Below are 19,848 nucleotides of genomic sequence, written 5' to 3'. Positions count from 1 at the left end.
AAGTCTGTATGCTAAAGCAGCTAGCTGGCTGCTGTTAGTGATCGCAGGCTGGCGACTGCACATCAGCTAACAAAAATTTTTAAAAATGATTGATATGAGACGAAAAAGGTTACTTACTAGAAGTAAAATAGGTCTGAGTTCCTAGTTATTATTTAAAGAACACAACTCTCTTTTTGTAGAACAAATGAGTTAACTTACAAACACAAGTAAAAATACGAGAAAAAAAATCCTAACAATCTATTGAGGGCTTTGTTCATTCTGGAGTATTAAGGGCCCAGCTGCAGTCAAACATCTACCTGAGAGACTAGTTAATAATACTCAGGTCTTCATGTCCAGAAGATGGGGGAGAATGAGTCCTCTCCTCTGCTGTTTTACTCTTTTTCATAGGGAACACTGTACTTCTATTTATTCTATTTATTATTTATCACTTAAATAAGAAGCATTGCTACATTATTCATCCCCCCAGCAGCACAGCTCTACTGTCTGATCAGGAGATCTACAGACATATATTTTCTGTGGCTGTGTCTCACCCTACCTGCTTTGAAATCTGCTGTTTCTATAAGCAGTTCCTTGTCTGGTTTAGTGTCTGCTGGGAGAGACTCAGCAGTGGAATTTGGGGGCAAACTGGGGGATGGAAAAATAGATCTCTGTCTTCACAGTTCATTCACCGTGCATTAGCAGCTTTGCCTATTTCAGTTTGGTTGTACGTGCCCTAAAAAATAGAAGTATGATCTTTTGGAATTTATGCATTATATGATACAAGCAGAACTACAACACTACAGACTGATGTATTAGGACTTCCCACACATCATAGTAGTTGTCTAAAAAGGTGAGGTTGCCTTTAAGTTCTCTCGTGTTTTGAGAGGGGGAAGGGGAAATCTAAAAATAAAAGTCTAACAAGAGCACTCTAAATAGATAGTGTCACAGGTACTTCCTCTTAAAGACCTAGATAAAAGAGAGCCATCTTTCTAGTAGAAAAGTATTTTTTAGTAAGAATACCACCTGTTTAAATACAGGCTTTCAAAAGACTCCAAAGCATTTTACCTACATCACGATAACACAAGGACCACCTCTTTCTTTGTATTCTGGTACTGTCTTCATTAGACTTTCTGCCTGGATGCATAAACAAAGGTAGAAAATAACTCAAGGCAAAATGTTGGTTGTCATATTTGAAGGTGAAAGCGGGAAATCAGTGTGTATTGTTATGTCTTCCCACACACACATTTCTTTGAGATACACAACTATACACCAAAGTGGTTTTTTTTCTTTCAAAAATAAAATTATAGAAAAAAGCTTTTTTTCTGCCTGTTTTTTAGTTACATGAAAGATAAGATATCTGCTTATCTAGAAAGAAGTTGAGTATCAGACTTAGTAAAATAAGCATATCACAAATGAGCAACAGGGAAGTAAATGTATTCTTGCTTGACTTTGTAATCCTGTTTCCTGTCTTTCTGTATCCCACCTCCCTTCCATCAGCTTCTTTAAATATTCATTCAACTTCAACAAATACATCAATAGTCATACTAGTTAAGGTTATATGCTCCAAGTAAAGCTCTTACTGTATACAATTAAAAGGCCCAAGCAGGGTTTTTCTGGCAGAAACAAGAAAAAATACAGCTGATATTTTTGATAGTTTAAAATAAAATAAGAAAGAAAAAAGAGAAAAGCAGGGAAAACAACCAAATTCTGAAGTGTTTTTTTCAGAATTAGAAAGCACTAAAACCTACTCAAGTCCTTTTTAGGTCACCTCGAAAAGCAGGAGATAAGCAGGTAAACCCCTGACTGACTTTCTAAAGTTGCACAGCATATCCTTCTACGTTACAAGTAGAGACCAACAGTCTGTAATATGTAATAGTCTAATCACTGAAAACTGTCAGGATACTCAAATAGCACATATTTAGTATTCATTTATAGATGTGCACAGTATATAGAGACCTTTGTCACACGAAGAGAAAGCTGGCAAATATTACTGTGGTTGGGGGCAATCCACTTTGTGATGGAGCTGCTCACAGGAAAATAAGCTAAATTTTGGAAAATTTAAAAAATTGGAAGAAAAAAAGAGTAAGAGAATGAATCTCTGGTCTAGATTTCATCATCTCAGGAAAAGCAGTAAATTTCAGATACTAAAACTGGCAGTTGTTTGGTGTTCTTTTTTAAAAAACATGTATTTTAAAGTGTCATAATATGTATTTTAAAGTTTCCCCATGATCTTACAACTTACAAAATCAAATCCTGTGTTTCCCCAGCCACTGTTTCATGTATCTTTACACACCCCAAACAGTTCAAGCTGTTTTAAAATTTGGCTAAAGGGTCTAAACTCTGCACACTGTAACGTATAAATTCCTTTTGTAGAAATGCCTCTTTGTTATTCTTCATAATATAGTAAGATGCTATCACAACAGATGTCGCTGAAATAGAGAGAGTGCATGCTAGGAAGTGGTAGGAAGGTTTTCTCCTGAGGAAATGTCATCAGCATTCAGAGAAAATTTTCACCTGTTCAGAATGAAAGTTTAATTTCCCCTGTTTGCTTAAATTTAGGATCATGCTGGTAGTTATTGAGAAGAAACCAGTCCAAGTAAGATCATTTGTTGTAAATCATGATATGGAAGACCTCATAAAAACAGAGAGGAGAGGAGAGGAGAGGAGAGGAGAGGAGAGGAGAGGAGAGGAGAGGAGAGGAGAGGAGAGGAGAGGAGAGGAGAGGAGAGGAGAGGAGAGGAGAGGAGAGGAGAGGAGAGGAGAGGAGAGGAGAGGAGAGGAGAGGAGAGGAGAGGAGAGGAGAGGAGAGGAGAGGAGAGGAGAGGAGAGGAGAGGAGAGGAGAGGAGAGGAAAATTTCTATCAACAGAATTGTTGTAATATTGGCAGATAAGACAAGTTTTACATTTGAAACTTCAGATGAAAAGTGAATCCTCAATTTCTCTGTTTCTATTTATTAAAAAACATATCTAAAGTTAATAATATAATTTTGCATAACTACAGAATTCACACCCTTCCTCCTTTCCTGGCTGCCAATGCTTATGTCACACTAAGTTAGGAATACCCCCTCTCAAGCATTTTTTTGGCTAAATTTCCTTTATTTTCCAACTTATACTACTCCTTCAATGATAGGAAATAATTTTCAATTAGTCATTCAGAAGCCAGGATCATCTTGAACAAATTCCACCCTCAACCAAAGACTAAATGGAAGTGCAGAATAGCAAGAGTTGGCAGTAGATGGACAATAAGGAAATACAGAGTGGTGCGTTCTGAAGTGTAATTACCTCTGAGAGGTATAAAACATGGGAAGAAAAAAAATTAGTGTTAACTGTTTTGATGGAGTCAAACACATTGGTTATTGTGACTTTTAGTAAAGATTTTTATTTAGTAAGTTACAATTACTGAGATATTTAATGTTACAAGGTATTTATTGTCAATTTATTATTGTTGAGTTGCAATCCTTCTGTTAGATTACTGCAGAAGAGGCAACCGATACAGCATATATCATACAGATATAGCCATCCTAGGAGAGAGAGCTCAAGGCCGACAGAAGGGGCTGCCTGCTCAGGCTGTGGTGCACAGCTCAGCTCCGTGCCGGCTGTCCAGCGTTCAGAGCATCTGCCTATCAGAAAGGCAAGGCCTGTTCCCATCTTTTGATCTCAAGTGTTTGTACTGCACATCCACCATTATTCCAGGTTTCATCTGAGGGCCTGCCGCTCCAGGAGGGCAGGTGGCAGTTCTGCGACCTGCTTGGTGTCTGCTCAAACTGGAGCAAGTTGAAAAAGCACCACCAGACAGGTGCAAGTATGGGAATCACTACAGACACAGCTTATTACTATAGCTTTATGAGTTAGAGAAGAAAGGGGGCGGGGCGGAAAGTGCATTTCCACTTCATCTCTTGATTCAGATGGTTTTCTCTTAAGGAAACAAAGAAAAAAAGAGAGTAAGTTTTTTTAAGTTTTGCATATGAATAGTATCTAGAAATGCTAGGAAAGTCCCTAATACCTGGCATTTTTTGTGGGGGATTTTAAAACATCCCACTGTCAGAAGATTTTTTTTGAAGTGCCTCTTCTACATAAATGCATTTTCTAGCTCCAAGAGAGGACTTTTATTTTTTCTTGATTCTGTTAAATAGCTTCTGTTTGACTCCTTTTTGTCACAGGGCAAACCAAAGGCAACCATCAACCCTCAGATTGCTTGAACTCTGTTGGGCAGTGGTAAGCCAGGACTAAACACTCCTCAAGCTTTCTAGCTTCAGATAGCCTGCAGATACCAATATGTGGCATGGCCCTCATGTACTAGCCATCAGTGTGGAAGATGGGACCCTGTTTTACCAGCAAAACAGTAACAGCAACAGGCAGAAATTAACAGATGTTAACTGAGGAATTAATATGCACATCAGTGGATTTACACCAGTCAGATTTCTCACCACAGTTTTCATCCCAAGCCTTATTAAAAACAGGACTTTTTTTTCCTCTTATCAAGGTGCAGATAGATAAGACAGGCTTAGCAATACAGCTGGCTGCAGCTGGAATAAGGCAGGCCTGTTCTCCCCTCTCCTAGCCAACCTCTCCTGAGTGCACATGTGCTAGTCCTTAAATAATAAACTCATCCTTTGCTGAGCAGTTTCAGTTCACTGAGGAGCAGAAAACACATTCAGCAAAAAAGCGTGAGTGGTTTTCATCCCAGTTAGCAATCTGGATTGGCTCACTATGGAGTTAGACAGGCACTGGACTGGCACAAGGCAAGAGCTGGCACCACACAGCCAAGAGCACAACCATTTTTTGCAGCCATTAATTTGCTCCAGCTCTTGCTGTTGGACCCTACTTTTACCTTACTTCCACATGAAGCTCCACTTCTGCAGGAAGATCATAGCCATTTCCCATGTTACTGTATTCCCTTCCCAAAATTACATGTTAACACTATGCAGAGACAGCTTGGCAATATGCTCAATAAAGGGAACTTTAGATATATTCCCACATCTGAATTTCAGTTGTGCTGAAGGAAGCATGCAGCAAGAACATAGTTACTACCCTTATAGCCAAGAATCTGGCAGGGAGAAGTGAGTAATAGCAGATCTTTGGCATTGTCATCTGACATGGAAATCAGCAGTGTATCCTTAATGTTAAATCCTCCCTCACTGACCAGCAAGGAGCAGGCAGGGAGGGAGTGCTTAGTGTTTCATCTGAGATGTAGTGTATATCCTTGGGTAGTATTACTCACCACTTCTCTTTTCCAGAGAAACTCCCAAAATCACAGCACCACCCTGAACTGCTTTTAAAGAGATCAAAGGAGGCACAGCCCTGGGACTACTTTGGGTATGCACTGGTTGCACTGTGGGGCATGTACTTTATTTGTCCTGAGAAGACTTCAGAAGCTCTAGAAATGTTAGAAAGCTTGGTTTCCTTGCAAACAATACCATGGCAGTCAAAGCTTCTCTAGAAAAGAACATTCTGTACATCAGTTATTTAGTTTTAAGAGCCCTATGTCCTTCACCTTAGTCTCTATCTGGAACCACAGTGTAACCAACAGCATGGTATTTAATATTAAGCATCTCTAACCAAGTCTCTATGATTAAAATTACCATTTTAATATAACATTTCTTTACCTTGTAATTGAAGTCAAAACATACTATGAAAAAGTCTTTCAGATTACTTAGATTTCATGCAGAAGCACACAGGAAATGATTCAGTTTTGTCTGTCTAGGAAAAAGTGTTAAAAATCTATGTCCACTGTCATAGTAGTAGTTGGCATATAGAAGCAGTGTGTTCACATTTCTATCAGATGTCTTCACACCCTTGTTTCTAATACAACAAATGGTATGGGATAACAGAGGAAAATACATCATCAATTTAAGTTTGTATAAAACTCATTGTGCCACAGTCAGAGAAAGCAAGAATAAACTAAGTTCTAGAGGCAGGAAAACATGATGAAAATAAAAACTAATCAGAAAGAGGGGAAAATAGATCAAGTCCAGAACTGGAAACCGTACAGAAAAAGAAATTAACTGGATTAATTCTAATGAATGGCTGAAAACTGTATGAGAACTGAATAAAGGACATGTGAATGAATGATACATGAATACTAAATAAAGAGCATGAAGGATATTGAGAAATACTGAATGAATACATCACCATGAAAGAAGCTGTTTGAGAGTCCTCAATCATTCCAATTTGATAAATACAGCACAAACCAATATTAGTCAAATTGTGCTCAGTCCTCAGTCACGCATCAGCAGTTCTGCACCTTATAAATGGTGGTATGAAAATATATTATTTGGTTCTTTGGCTTGGGACAAGAGTTGCTTCTTCCTTCATCTTAGGCACATTATTTGTTGAAGGAGAAAAATTGTTCATAGACATTAAAATTTAAGTCTTCTGCTTTATGCTGAGAAAACTTTTCTGCCTGCATCATTTCCGTATTAATATGCTTACAATTTTTTGTTGGCAGAAGCACCGCATGCTAACAGCAACATCCTATTGAAAATGGAAGACATGATAAAATCGTGCACAGAATAGGCTGACAGGAGAGCCCTTTCAAAACAGCTGTGTTAGCAGTGGAGTGATTTGATCTTCAAATGATGTACATCTCGGAGTTCTATCTTTATAATCTCTGTAGAATATTGTTAAGAATATTTTATGACAGTGGCACTCGCTGATGCTGCACTGCAAGGCTGAACCAGCACTAACAAAGGTTGAGAACAGTAGGAGAGTGTTTTCCATGCGCACCAAGCTGTAGCTCATAGGCACTGAAGCACACTGTTTGTGATTTACAGAGGGACACCCTGAATTCTGAATTTTTAAAAGCTGTATTTACTTGTGCTTGCAGGGCAAATATCATGGTAATCCCATGCATATAGCAGTGATCATCTCAAACTGTTTAAGAGAAGAAAGAAGAATATTGGCTGCAGCTAGCATGCCTGTACAGGTAATGAATTAGTTTCATTAATAAGGTCCATGTTAATCTGCTCACATGCTTTTAGGACCAAATGCTGTCCTCTCATTCCACTAGAGTAATTTGTGTGCACTAGGGCTTGCCAAATGGTGCCCTTTAAACTCATGTCTGTGCTTCATTAGTGGCTCTACTGCTGCAAACGTTGCTACAAGTGACTTCTCTGTCACAGCTAATCTTCAAAGACTTTAATCTGGGAAAGGCTTTAAAGAGATTATTCTTTGCGAAATAGATGTGTATATTCTAAATTATGCAGTGCGTTAATTCATATTAATTATGCAATGCAAAAGACGTTCCATTTGACATGTTGCAAAGGCATTGATAGTTTCTATGTTGTTTGAAGAAAGAAACTTTAAAATTACGTATAAAACCTATTTTTGGAAAATTGTTACATGGTTAAAACCCAGGTAGAATTTTTAAGTCTAATTTGTTCTTTTTAATCACCTGTGGACATAATACATATTCTTATATGAGCACTGTGACATGGGTCTTTTTCAGAAATCTAATAATGTTTCAGTTTCTTTAACTTACTAGATGTTTAATGTTTGCAGCATACCCACGCCCTTTCACCTTTTGGATTTCAAAGTTAAAGCAGTATGTTTTTCAAATCTGTGGAACTAAACAGAGTTGTCTGTTTATACCAGTCTCCAGCTGGTTGAAGACCAGCTTCTGAATTCCCTGCCTCTGCTAGAACTTGCAGTACTTCTACTTATGATTACTCATCCACCCATGATCTGGTCAATGTGTTCTAGGGGCCACTGGAAAAGTCTCTGCAAAACTCCGTGGTTTCAGAACGACAAAGAAACGTAGAGCACAAAGTGTCAGCCATCAAGAACAGTGCTCAGGTATTTTTTTTTGCCCTGTTTGCTGTTTACACAGCCACAATTTTCATACATGCATACCTGAAATATCTTTAAAGCTGGGTAGCACAAATACTTCTGCTAACAAGCTGTGCTAACCATTTTTCTGAGGACCTCAGCCCATACTAACTACTCAGGACCTGGATCCTCTGGGTTCAGTGTGAGAGCTTTTTTAAAACTATCACGCTCATCCCTGTACAAGTTGTAGGCAGATCACTGGATACAGTAAGAACATACCTACTGTCTTCTAAAAATATGTGAGGTTCAGTAAATGTATTTCTGCAACTTCACCTCTTAGTTGGGGTCAGCAGTAGCTAGCCTTCATGGCCTCCAAGTCACGTCCCAAGATCTTTGTAAAGCTGAAGGCTACGTGACATATTTACATGTTTTGGAGACAAGAGGGGAGGAGAACACTAGGAGTTGATGGTAACAATTCTCCGGGAGTTTCCCATACCATCGCAGGGCAGAGCTGGGCTGAGCCAACCTGTAGCTATGTCCCATAGAGACCTTGAAAGCTCAGTCAGAGAATACCTGCCTGCTCAGTTCAAAGCAGGCTAAAGTTTCAAATTACCCACAGCCTTTTCGCTATCCCAGCCCCACTTTCAGCTTTGCAGCAGTGTCAAGTGCAGAAGTTATATTTGAAATACCTGTCCATATGCCATTCAACAGCAACATTTCTGGTATACTGGAAAGAGGTCCTGGTAGCATTCTCTCATCAGTGTCTGCCTACATGGGGAAGAGGGTTAGAGAGATTAAATCTGTAAAAGGATAAAGCCAGCCTTAGAAGAACGTCGTACTAGATCTCTATCTATGTATAAAGAGTTGCAGAGCAAAAGCAGGCAGAGCTGCCACCCAGCAGCCTACCATGCTGCTCCTTCTGCCTGTGTGGGGAAGCGCAGCCATCCCTGAAAGACCAGTGAAAATGAGAACAATTTCTAGATACAAGGGGTTTTTTAGTAGGTAATTGAGTTGAACACAGAAATCAGCCAGCCCCTTGTGTATGTAATTTCATACCTTACACATGTAATCCAAAAGTTTAGTCTCCAAAATAAGGAAGAAGCCAAAATGGCTAATTCTGTGTGTCCTAATTTAGCAAACGAGTTTTTGTATTTTCACAGACACTTAATGTGCACATTCTGGGGAACTAAAAAGGATTGTTTTTGAGTTGTTGGCAGAATCAAGGCTTCCTATAAACAGCACAGAAACACCTTCAAAGTAAAACAGATGATTTCCTATGGTTTCATCTTCTTTCTTTGATGGGTCTTTTTTTGAATTACCATTATTTGGTTACTAGAAAACACCTTCTAAACTTTTTGCCGTGCACATGAAAACAAACGTTTGCAAAAAGCCAAAGCAGCAAAAACGTTTCATTTCTTTACCCAGATTCATAAGTAATTCTTTAAATAAAGTCTCTGAGCTTTTCTCCTGTCTCTGGCTCTACCCTTCTTGACTTTGCACCACTCATTCCAATTTCCATTGAAGTCAATGCAAAATTATCCATTTACCCACCTTTAAAGTTCCAAGAAGAGAGTTACATTATTGGCATAATAATTTCAATTTAGCTCAGGCTAAATGTAATCATTCCTACTTTCCACTAATGTCACTGAACTAGTAAATGAGAAGTGGTTAAGCTGTATCAGCTACTGTTGGACTGTGGGAGAGAGGATAATAGTTGTCTTTCTGAACAAGTAAAATAAATCTATAGTTATAAATGTGCATTTATAATTTAATTGTCTTTTTTAAAGTTTACAATGTAGTAAACCAGAGTTCCCAGAACTGCTTAGAGATTTTCAAATGGTAGGAAATAAAAATACGACATTATGCATTTGTCCATTACAAAACAAATTTCTTTTCTGTCACTGTGAATACTCAAATAATTTTACTTTCTTTTCTCTGGGAAAGATGACTGACCAAGATGTCAAATACTTGGAAGACTTGCAAGAGGAATTTGACTTCAGGTATAAAACAATACAAAGTTTAGGTAAGAGTTTTTATAATAATTTTTAGATTCTCATGATGAAACGGATGATTCCACAGCTAGACCCCAGTATCAGGGGGTTTTGTGCATTACACAGATAATATATGTAAACATAAAATGGATTTTTTATGTAAAGTTACAGTCTTGGAACATAATGACTTGTTTGGGGTTAAGGGTGAAGACGTTCTTGCTAAGCAAGTATAGTTATTTTCCATAGATGAGCTGCATAACAGCATGAAAAGTAGTCATTTTCTTAATTTAAAGAACTAGTTTTCAATTTTCTCACCTTTGCCATGGCCCCTCCCTGTCAAGATGTGGAAGAGCCTCTTATTTCCCAGAGTAGAGTTGTGCAAAACTGACTTTTTAGCCTCTAACTTGGCTTTCTGTTCTTTTTTGACCACAGTGGTGATAACCAGCTGGTAAGCACTTTGAATGCATGTTTGACCAGCCTGTGATGGTTGAGATCTGCACATGGCAACAGTCCTTTCATGATTTCTTTCACAAGAGAAACTGTGGCCCACTTGTGTCTGCTGAGATATCTTCATATTATCTCTGTTTGAACATACAAAGATACTGGGCTTGAAATGCCCGAGTTCTTAAACATGTCAATCCTATATGCTTAAATCTGGATAGGGGCAGGCAGTCGGAAGAGATCAAGTTGCCATGGTTTAATGAGCTGTTAGTCGTCAGGCCAATCATAATTATTGACCATGAAGATGATTGAAGCCCGCCCCACTTGCAAAATAAAACATGTTTACATAAATTACTTTCAGATCTTAAAATGTCACTGTGTCAACAAATGCTCTACACCAGCAGAGCCAGCTTATGGTACCTTACAATGTGTGTGAGTAATTGCTGTGGCTGAGCTGACAATCAGTTACTTGTCTGCCTCTATTGAAACATCTACTCTAACATAATAGGAGATGTCAATCTAGAGCTCAGCAGAGACACAGTTGGCACCAATTTCTTTTTTGAAGGTAGCATGAGAGATACAAGAAGAGCAAAAGGTGGGGGAAGATGAGGGTGGGGGAAGAGCTGCATATGAAAGAGCATGGGGCAAGCTTGGGAAAGCCTGAAACTAATCCGTGATCCAAAGAAGGAAAAAGTTACGGTGAGGGGGAAATATCCAGTGATTAGTACTCCTGGCTGCTGAAATCCCCACGACAATGAACACTTTATCTCTGTTTCAAATGCCTAACCTCCATTCTCTCAGCCAGACGTGTAATTCCCATCAGGTCCAAAGAGCTTTACTCTAACTGCTGACACCACTGACATATTTCAGTAGTGTACAGATCACTGATCCAAGCCAGATGTACACAATACACGAGTACGCACATGAATAAGAAATGTATAGATTTCTAGGTATCATCCATATGTTTTCTACCTTTTCCTGTTCCACATACACATCTAAAGAGTGGAGTCATAAAACCTTATCTTAAACTTGTACTAAAGTTAGTCCATTCAAATGAAATACACTATTACATAATCTACTGATGTCTGCAGTTTATTTTTTCACTAGTTCATGCTGCAGTCTGGTCGTGTTTTTTTCCCCCTTCTCCCCTTGTAAACATGCACATGCACCCGCATTTATACTGATCTTTTTCATCCCCTGCAGAGCAGAGTGACAAAAACAGCGCCCTCATTAAACAGGAAATGTTGGCCTTGCAGGCAATGCTCAATACTTTAGACTACAAGAGAAAGGTTAGTGACATGTTCTGTCATTTGTGGTTTGTCTGCTTTCTTCCCTTATTCCTACACCTGATATTCAAATGCATATGAGTGCCTTTTTAAATTCTGCTCTCAGAACAACAGACATATAACATAGGAGTTAAAAATCCACAAAAAATTTGGGTGAGTTTGGGTGATTTTGAGGAGCAGTTAAGAAACTGGCAGTTAAGCAATAACTCAATCAAGGATATGGGTCTGCACACCTTAGAAATGAGGTGAGGGCATCACTTCACTGATCTCTTTGTACCATGCTGGATGGGTAATTTAGCTGGCAGTCTGTAGCTTTTAAAGTAAATAAAAAGTATGCAAAGTACATGTAATCTAATGATTGCAAAGAAAATAAAATAAACAAAAAAACCCCACCAACAACCCACTAATAGTACCTTGCTCTGTTCAGCAACCAAGACTTGCAAATATGACAGATACTCCCCTGACCACTTCTTTGCTGGCACAGAAAACATTACATTTAGGCAGTTTGTTTGAGTCCATGTACTTCTTACAGTTAAAAGCAAGCAAGCAAAGAAACCAATGCGTAGATATGCAAAACAAAAGAACTTTTTGACCTTGGCAGCTCTTGCAAGTGTTAACTTCTTGGAGGTGTTATACCCACAAAGAATGCAACAATCCTCCCTCCCATCCCTGCCCCCGCCCCCCCCCCCCCCCCCCGCAAAAAAAAAAATTACTGAGAAAGACTTTGTAGAGATTCAGGATTAATTTCAAGTACAATGGGTGATGAATCCAGTCACCTCTGAATTAAAGAGACTGAAGCGGTGGGTTACTGTCAAAATAATTGAAAAAAAGTTTGATCGGAACTTAATGATAATTGCTGAATTTTGTAGCTTTCCCCTGTGGTCAGTTTGTGACACCTTTCCTATTTTACAGGAGGTACTCAGTAAAATAGGGCGTGTGATTCATGAAATAGATATGCTTATGAGCAACATGCTGACTGAAGAGCTGCTAGACTGGAAGAGACGGCAACAGATTGCCTGTATTGGGGGTCCTCTCCATGGTGGGCTTGATCAGCTCCAGAACTGGTAAACTTGCCTTGAGCTTGTGTTTCCACTGAAAACCACAGGAAGTCTGCTGCACATGAAATGATCATTCCTTTAGATCTGTTGCCTTGCTACCTTGCAACAGCAGCAAATTCATTACCAGCTAAGGAAGTAAATAACTAAAAATACACAATTTGTTTTGGTGAACAACATTTGCTGTTAAGAATGAATAACATTACAGTGAACTGCTGAGACTGAGCTGTGGCCGTTGCTCATTCTTGGGTTTGACAGTTGTTCCAGATACATGATACACACCCGCTCGGGATTTTTCTTGAGTAAGAACTGTGCTGACTGAGTTTGTCACTGAGGACAGTGGGAGTTTTGTCTAGGCAGGAGCTGGGTAGACGCTTTATGCTTTGACTCACTAGGTACTTCACTCCTCCAGACTTCAAACTATGCAGGAATTGAATGTCAGTAGGCTCTGTGGTGGCAACTCTAAAGGTAATTGCAAATAAAAAGAAAATAGCATTATATTAAAAAGATAATGCAGCCAGAGAATGTCAATGTCCTGGTCATTTCTCTCCCAACAAATTTCTCTTCTGTAAAAGGTAAAGTAAAAAATAGAAAGAAAATAAAGAAAGGAAAACAACTAAGAACACTTTTAGGTTTGAAGAAAAAAGTATTTTTTGCCTTGCGTGTTTTTTTTCTAATAAAGTAATTTTTTTTCTAATGAGGATGTTAAAAATAGCTTAAAAAGTGTGATTTTATACAAACATAACCTATTAAACTGTTAGCAAGTCTGTTTGGATTTGATTTTCCTTATTGTTTTTACACTTCCTCAAGTCTTGGTAACTTGATCATTTTATATAAATATTATCCTTCTAAAGAGTACACTTTGCAAAACTACTGAGCTGTAGAAAGAATTAAAATTGGCAGAAGTGCCGTGCATGTAAAATATCAAGACCATGTATATATTTATTCCAAATTATCACAGACAGCATTGCATTGCTGTTAATGAGGTCTGTTGCACAAATATTTATCTTCAGAAATAAAGTAGGTAATTTGCCTGATGTACTTTTATACTCCTGTAAACAAAAGATGAAAGGACATGACTTTGGATAAAGCTAGAAAGCACCACTCAGTACTGATTCTGATTTCCCTATTCAAGAACTTTGGTAGCCATTATGTTCTAAGAAATGGTTTACATAAAAGATTGCAAACTAATCTTTTGTCTTGTTGTAGTTTTACGCTGTTGGCAGAGAGTCTCTTTCAAGTTAGAAGGCAACTAGAAAAACTGGATGAACTGTTGACCAGACTGACTTACGATGGTGACCCTATCCCAGTGCAAAGACCTCAGCTGCTGGAAAAAGTCAACTTTCTGCTCTACAATCTTTTCCGGAAGTGCGTAAGCCATTGTCAATGTACATAACTTTACTGAACTGACACAATTTTTTTGGCAACAATTAGACCATATTGTTAAGAAGAAAAAAAAAAAAGAAAAAAAAAAAAAAAGGTTTGTGTCTCTGAGGATCTTAAAGACTGAGTTTCCAATATAACAAGTATGTACAGCTGTCATCAAAACTCTGAGAGGCTGAAGGTGCCAGGCAGCTTCTCATGTGTAGCAGTTAAGGTTTGTGGTCAAGTTCTGACTCTAAGAGAACACACAAAATCCACTTATTTCAGTAGCAGTTATGTACAAACTGCTGAGAAAAATTGTGGTGGGTATTTTTTTATTTTGGTTGTGGGTTTTGGTTTGGTTTTTTTTTTAAGTAAAGTGGCAGGTGCTAATATGTTCCTTGTCTTCCCTCTTCCCCTCAATGACATTCTTGCTCCCCCTCCATTCACCCTTCTATTAATAGATAAAATATTATAATCATTCCTCTTGCCTTTTGTACTGGCTATACTAGAGATATACAAGTGACTATCTGAAAGCAAAACATGGTCAATTGTTTTTTTATAAAAAACCAAAAAAAAAAAGATTGTTTAATTTCATTGGTGCCAGGCTCAGTGTATTTTCATACTCTGTTTTATGGTTCTGATAAAAGTCTTGGTCTTCCAGACTTCTATCAGCGTGGTATTTTAGGACTATGGAATTTGTTTTGTTTTGATTTTTAATGTATTCCAAATATCTGTTTCTTATGTGAACAATTCAACTGCAGGTTAAACCACTGGATGATTTTGAGAACTGAGAGTTGGAATAAATACATACCTTCCACTTCAGCATCTGTAGAGAAATAAGTCTCTAAGAGACACCATCACTTTTACCCCCCTAATACAGCTGTTTGTTTATGCATATTCCCAAGAGTCTTTTTCTTTCATTTCTTTTCACACAGTTCATTCGTGGTTGAAAGGCAGCCCTGCATGCCAACACATCCCCAGAGGCCAATGGTTCTTAAAACGTTAATACAGTTCACTGTTAAATTAAGGTAAGGAAGGGAAATCTGATATAAACTCTTGATTTGCATACTGCATTTTATCCTAGGAGAATCTAGAAAGCAAAGCAGAACAGCTTGTGTTAGAGATCCTTTTGACTCCAGGGAGATTTTCTGGAATGGAGATATAAAAGCCACAGAATCTGTCACTCATAGTAAGTGGCAATAAAGTAAACCGGTGCGAGGAAGAAAGGCAGAAAAGGTGCTAGCCAGAAGTCAGTACCTCCAGGGTTCTCTATGCATTGAATTCTTGTTTTAATGACTTTGCAAACTGAGTAAATAAAGCTCCACATCATACAAGACAACATCAGAATACTTGGAGCTACTTTTGCATGTAGGAAAAAGAAAATTCTGCATTTGGGGGCTCTGGTGAATCAATGACAAGTTATTTCTCTTCCACTAGCGCCTTGCCTGACTTTGTGAAAAGAACAAAGACTGGAAAGCAACTCTCATCTCATTTTCACCCTGCAGCAATAAGAATACATGGGGGCATGGGTGAGGGGTGGAAAGCGCACATGAAAGAAAGCACCCATATGTCTACAGTGCAGTCAGATTATACAAATCCGTTTCTTAAATCATTACTTCTTTGTTGTCTTTCTAGCCATTCCCTCAAACACATACTAACTTTTCCACATACTTGCCAGGAAGGTAGGACACCTGCCACTGGAACAGCCCAGCTCCTCTTTCTGAGTATACAGCCCTGTAATTGTGATATAACCCTCGATGCCTAATCTGTTTTCATATTATAATAATTTCAGATACTTTAGTGTGGAGCTACTCTAATGTTTTCTAGTAAGAAATTTATTGTTAATACTCACTTTTACATTTTCTGTTTTGAAGGTTGCTAATTAAATTGCCAGAACTGAACTACCAGATCCGAGTGAAAGCAACTATTGACAAGTAAGAAACTTTAAAGTGAAGATATTCTCTCTCTTCCTAGAGACAACAAGGGTTTTTCAGTTGCTACCCTATCTGATTTAGAAGTTGCTCTGAAAAGGAAAAAAAACCCCAACAGTTAAAACATCAGGGTAATGCTTTTCTTTTTGTAATGTGGGAGATTGTTTTTTCTTAGAAAAAAAAAAAAAAAGCTGCTATGTCTAATTGATATTTTCAAATTAGAGGCAGGAAGTCCACTTAAGATTTGTTTCAAGACTGAGATAAAATTCATCAGTCTGAAACAACAGCATCACACAAAAACTTTAAATCAAACTGTACTGCATTTATGGGATAGTTTGGTTTGAAATACCACTTCTGTCTGCTTGCGTTAATAGGCCCAGTACCTTCAGTGCAGCTCCTCCAAGAAGTACATGAAGCTTGTGCTTGAAAATCTAGTGCTGTAATTAGTAACTATGGCATCTTACAGAGTTTTACCCCTTGCTCGAACTTAAGTCTGCTACATAAACTCCTCCTAAGGTCTTTAGTTCTCCTTTATATTCCTATTATTACTTACAGCGGTCCCAAATGAACAGGATCCCCAGCTTCTTCGGTTGATTATAATTTCCTGAGCAAAAAGCATCTCAGAGCCTGCCTATACTGTTTGTGAAAACAGTGTTAATGCTGCCTGGAGTATTTCTATTTGGGTTGGTGCACCTTCTCTCAGCAAGCTGCATTATTTTGAGTAATGCCCAGTCCTGTAGAGCAAGCTTGGTTATAGATAGGTCAGGGCACACTAGCATGATAAAACATGGGGCAGAAGACTTGCTGTCAAGGTATGATTTCCGAATCAGCAAAGGTGATCCAAGTCCTCACCGCCCACCATCCCGAGCCACAGGTACCAGCTACCTCCCTTCTGGCTGCTGTGCTTCTGCAGGCCCCTGAAAAATGTCTTGACCTCATGGACATAGATGTTGGCCCAAAAGAAGGAAGGAAAACACCCGGTGAGGGAGGAGCAGGAGAGAAGCCAGGACTGTTTCTCTCAAAAGCTGCACACTGTCCGATTTGCTGCTGTGCACGTGTTCTCCCAGTAAACCATGAACGATCTACACAGGCTGGTACTGTCCCAGAACACAGGCATGCAGGCAATTAGTACTGCAGCTTTGAATACCCACGTATCATTCCAGTGGCAGGAAAAAAGCTAGATGGAATATCCTGCTTGCATCTGGCCATATGCCAAAGTCTAACTGGACAGTACCTTTTCAATTCCTTAGTTTAAAAACTGCAGTTGTATTTGTAACTTTGACAAGGCAAAATCTATGGTCTCAAGATATGTTTCTTAGTACAAGTTATGGCTGACACATTTACTGATTCACAATCTGTCTCCCCGCCCCTGCCTCTCTTCTGTTTTAGGAATGTTTCAACTGTAAGGTAAGAAAATAAAATCTCATATTTCTTAAATTATACATTACAATATTATTTGAGTATGTAAGTGTAATGTCCTCCATAGTAATCGTAGATTTGTTCTGTGTGGAACACACGTGAAAGCAATGAACATGGATGAATCTGCAAACGGAAGCCTGTCGGTGGAATTTCGACATTTGGTAAGTTTGACTGCTTTTTTTTTCCCGTCGTGTACGTCTGGTAAAGAAATAAAAAATCTATAGTAACTATGCAGGGAGAACTGTATTACTGTCAAGTCTACACTATTTTTTTTTTCCCTTTATACAGAAAGTTTACTCCTAGAACCTCTTTATCCCACTTTATACTTTATCCATTCCATAAAATAAGACTATATATTTTCACAGAAATTACAAAGCAAATTCTAATTAATGCTAGAAAAGGAAATGGCTAATCATGTTGAATTACACAGCTTCTCAGAAACTGAGTTTTGTTAAAAAAAGAAAAACAAACCCAAAAAGCAAAAGCAAACCTAAATGAAACAAAAAACCAAAACCCAACCACACCATCATTGTCTAGGGGAAATATAAAATTGAATGCTTTAGATCTGGTTAAAATTAATGCCCGAGAAAAATGTCTTTTGAGAGACTATAGTACTGCTTCCGTAACTTCTCTAATATCCCAGTGAGTCATGCTTTCTGATTAGACTTCCTCACCTATGCTATTTTTTTTGCTTTAACAAGAGATGCAGTGCATCAGCATAGTTTTGCAAAAGGAAATAGAGATTGACAGTCTTCAGTGCTTCACAAGCACTCTAATTAACACTTAGTTTCTTAAAAAACTCTTTAAAAATACCAAAAGACTTTTCACTGAATAGACTTTTCAAGGCATAGTGTCAGAGCCTTCATTACAGCCTATTTTATATTGTAAACAAAACTTATTATACTAAGAACATCATGATTAGTTCTTTATATGTACTTCTGTCTATAGTTTCTTTGGCACATAAATACTGTTTTGCTTTTTACAGCAACCCAAAGAAATGAAATCAAGTGCTGGAAGCAAAGGAAATGAGGTTTGTGCATTTATTTTACATGTTATTGTTGATTACTCTCACAAGTATTTCAGATTGGATTTTATTTAAATCAGAGAGCAACAAGATGTTGTTAGATTTTGAAATACATATTCTTATAATAAGCATAGGAGCCAATTATAATACGATAGTATAAGTTATAATGAGAACTTTGTAGAACTACTTAAAGAAATTTTAACTACATGCTTTAAATTTGTATATTAAAAAAGTTTTAATAGGAGGTAGGAAGTAATAATCTGAATGTATATATTCCTCTTTAATGCCACCTTTTTGGTCATTTACATTTGGAAAAAATAAGCTTTTTGAGGGTTTTGTTGAAGCAATTTTTCCTATAGGAACAATTCTTTAAATATATATTCTGTTGGCCAAATTCACAGCTGAAGTAAGCGTATAATTATATTTCCATCAGAGAAGTTTGCTTGCCTCAAACAGGACCGAAAGTATGCTTAGTTTCCCAGTACTCATCGAAACCCGGTCATAGGTTCCCCTCTTGTGGTGACACTGTACTGTGACACGTTAACCCTAACAAACCAGCAGCTACTTTGCGGTACCCAGATTGCAGACATGCACATAGCACCTGGCACGGACAGTGAAAAGGTATCAGTGCTTGCTTCCAGCAGAGGAGCTTAAAATCCGCACATTCCTGCTTTGCGGAGAGCAGAAATCAGAAGCATTACCTTTAGTGCTAATCCACACCCCGAACACGGTGCCCCTGCTTTCATGGGTGTCACAGGGCACCCCTTCCACTGCTGTGCTGCCCTTCAGCACCCCACACACCCAGACCACCACCCAGCTCCTCACTACCTGCCCAGCTACCCTATGTCCTTCTTCTCAGCTCTGGGTTCCTACAAACCGCGATTCCCCTGAGTGCCCCGTGTGTCACAGACGACATCAGGATGGCAGGCAAGAAAGTTACTCTCTCCATTCGCTCGCTGCTGCATCACTGGCAGGAGGGGCAGGGAGAGCTGCCCCGGCGTGGGAGAAGGCAGGATGTCCTCATCCAGCAACTGGAGGCAGTAGGGAGGGAGGGGAAAGGCACAAATACACACAGATTCTAGGGTGGCCATGGACCATCACCCTAAATTTAGCATTGCCATTTAACAGTGAACATCTGCAGATAAATCTGACTGAAGCAAGAGCTTGCAGCTAATGATAAAGCCTCTGCCAATCCTACCAGAACAATTAGTGTCTCCCAAGGTAACTGAAGTCATAAGATGCTTCTGTGAATGCCACCTATTTACTTAGGAAGTGAAATAGCCTATGCTGGTTTAAGGTATCTCCACACCAGTGTAACTTTTCTTACACAGTAGAAGCACTGAGGGTAAAGTTGTGTTGGCAAGTTTAAACAAAAATAAAAAATTCACTGATATCACAGCCCAAATAGATGCAACTATACAAGCACAAAAGTTATTACAAGTAGTCTTCAAGTACAAGGGCAAAGGTGTGATCAGCATGGAGAATTTTAACCAAAAAATCTAAAGCAGAAGATACTTGTGCACACTTCACATGGTGTTTCAGAACGGAATAACTAACAACCTCATTAGCAAGACTGAAAGTCAAGGCTTG

The 19,848-nt window shown here is 38.6% G+C and overlaps 2 protein-coding genes across 3 annotated transcripts in view; one reads left to right on the top strand and one right to left on the bottom strand.

The window, feature by feature from the left end:
* Window positions 1-8,521, bottom strand: part of MYO1B (myosin IB) — a 171,678-nt gene extending 163,157 nt beyond the window's left edge. Inside the window, exon 1 of the mRNA XM_074910655.1 lies at window positions 8,436-8,521. The gene's annotated coding sequence lies outside the window, so the exon portion shown is untranslated. The remainder of the gene's footprint in view (window positions 1-8,435) is intronic.
* Window positions 1-19,848, top strand: part of STAT4 (signal transducer and activator of transcription 4) — a 43,107-nt gene that overhangs the window by 10,852 nt on the left and 12,407 nt on the right. For both annotated transcript variants that reach the window (XM_074910663.1, XM_074910662.1), the window contains exons 4-14: window positions 6,806-6,904; window positions 7,681-7,773; window positions 9,691-9,769; window positions 11,382-11,467; window positions 12,377-12,528; window positions 13,729-13,887; window positions 14,820-14,912; window positions 15,759-15,818; window positions 17,205-17,222; window positions 17,302-17,395; window positions 18,220-18,264. In XM_074910663.1, the coding sequence (XP_074766764.1) occupies window positions 6,806-6,904; window positions 7,681-7,773; window positions 9,691-9,769; window positions 11,382-11,467; window positions 12,377-12,528; window positions 13,729-13,887; window positions 14,820-14,912; window positions 15,759-15,818; window positions 17,205-17,222; window positions 17,302-17,395; window positions 18,220-18,264 (978 nt within the window). The remainder of the gene's footprint in view (window positions 1-6,805; window positions 6,905-7,680; window positions 7,774-9,690; window positions 9,770-11,381; window positions 11,468-12,376; window positions 12,529-13,728; window positions 13,888-14,819; window positions 14,913-15,758; window positions 15,819-17,204; window positions 17,223-17,301; window positions 17,396-18,219; window positions 18,265-19,848) is intronic.

This window comes from Athene noctua, chromosome 7, assembly GCF_965140245.1.
Source record: "Athene noctua chromosome 7, bAthNoc1.hap1.1, whole genome shotgun sequence".
Classification (NCBI taxonomy): Eukaryota; Metazoa; Chordata; class Aves; order Strigiformes; family Strigidae; genus Athene; species Athene noctua.
Note: the sequence above shows the minus strand (reverse complement) of the source record. Positions and strands in the feature narration are given on the sequence as shown.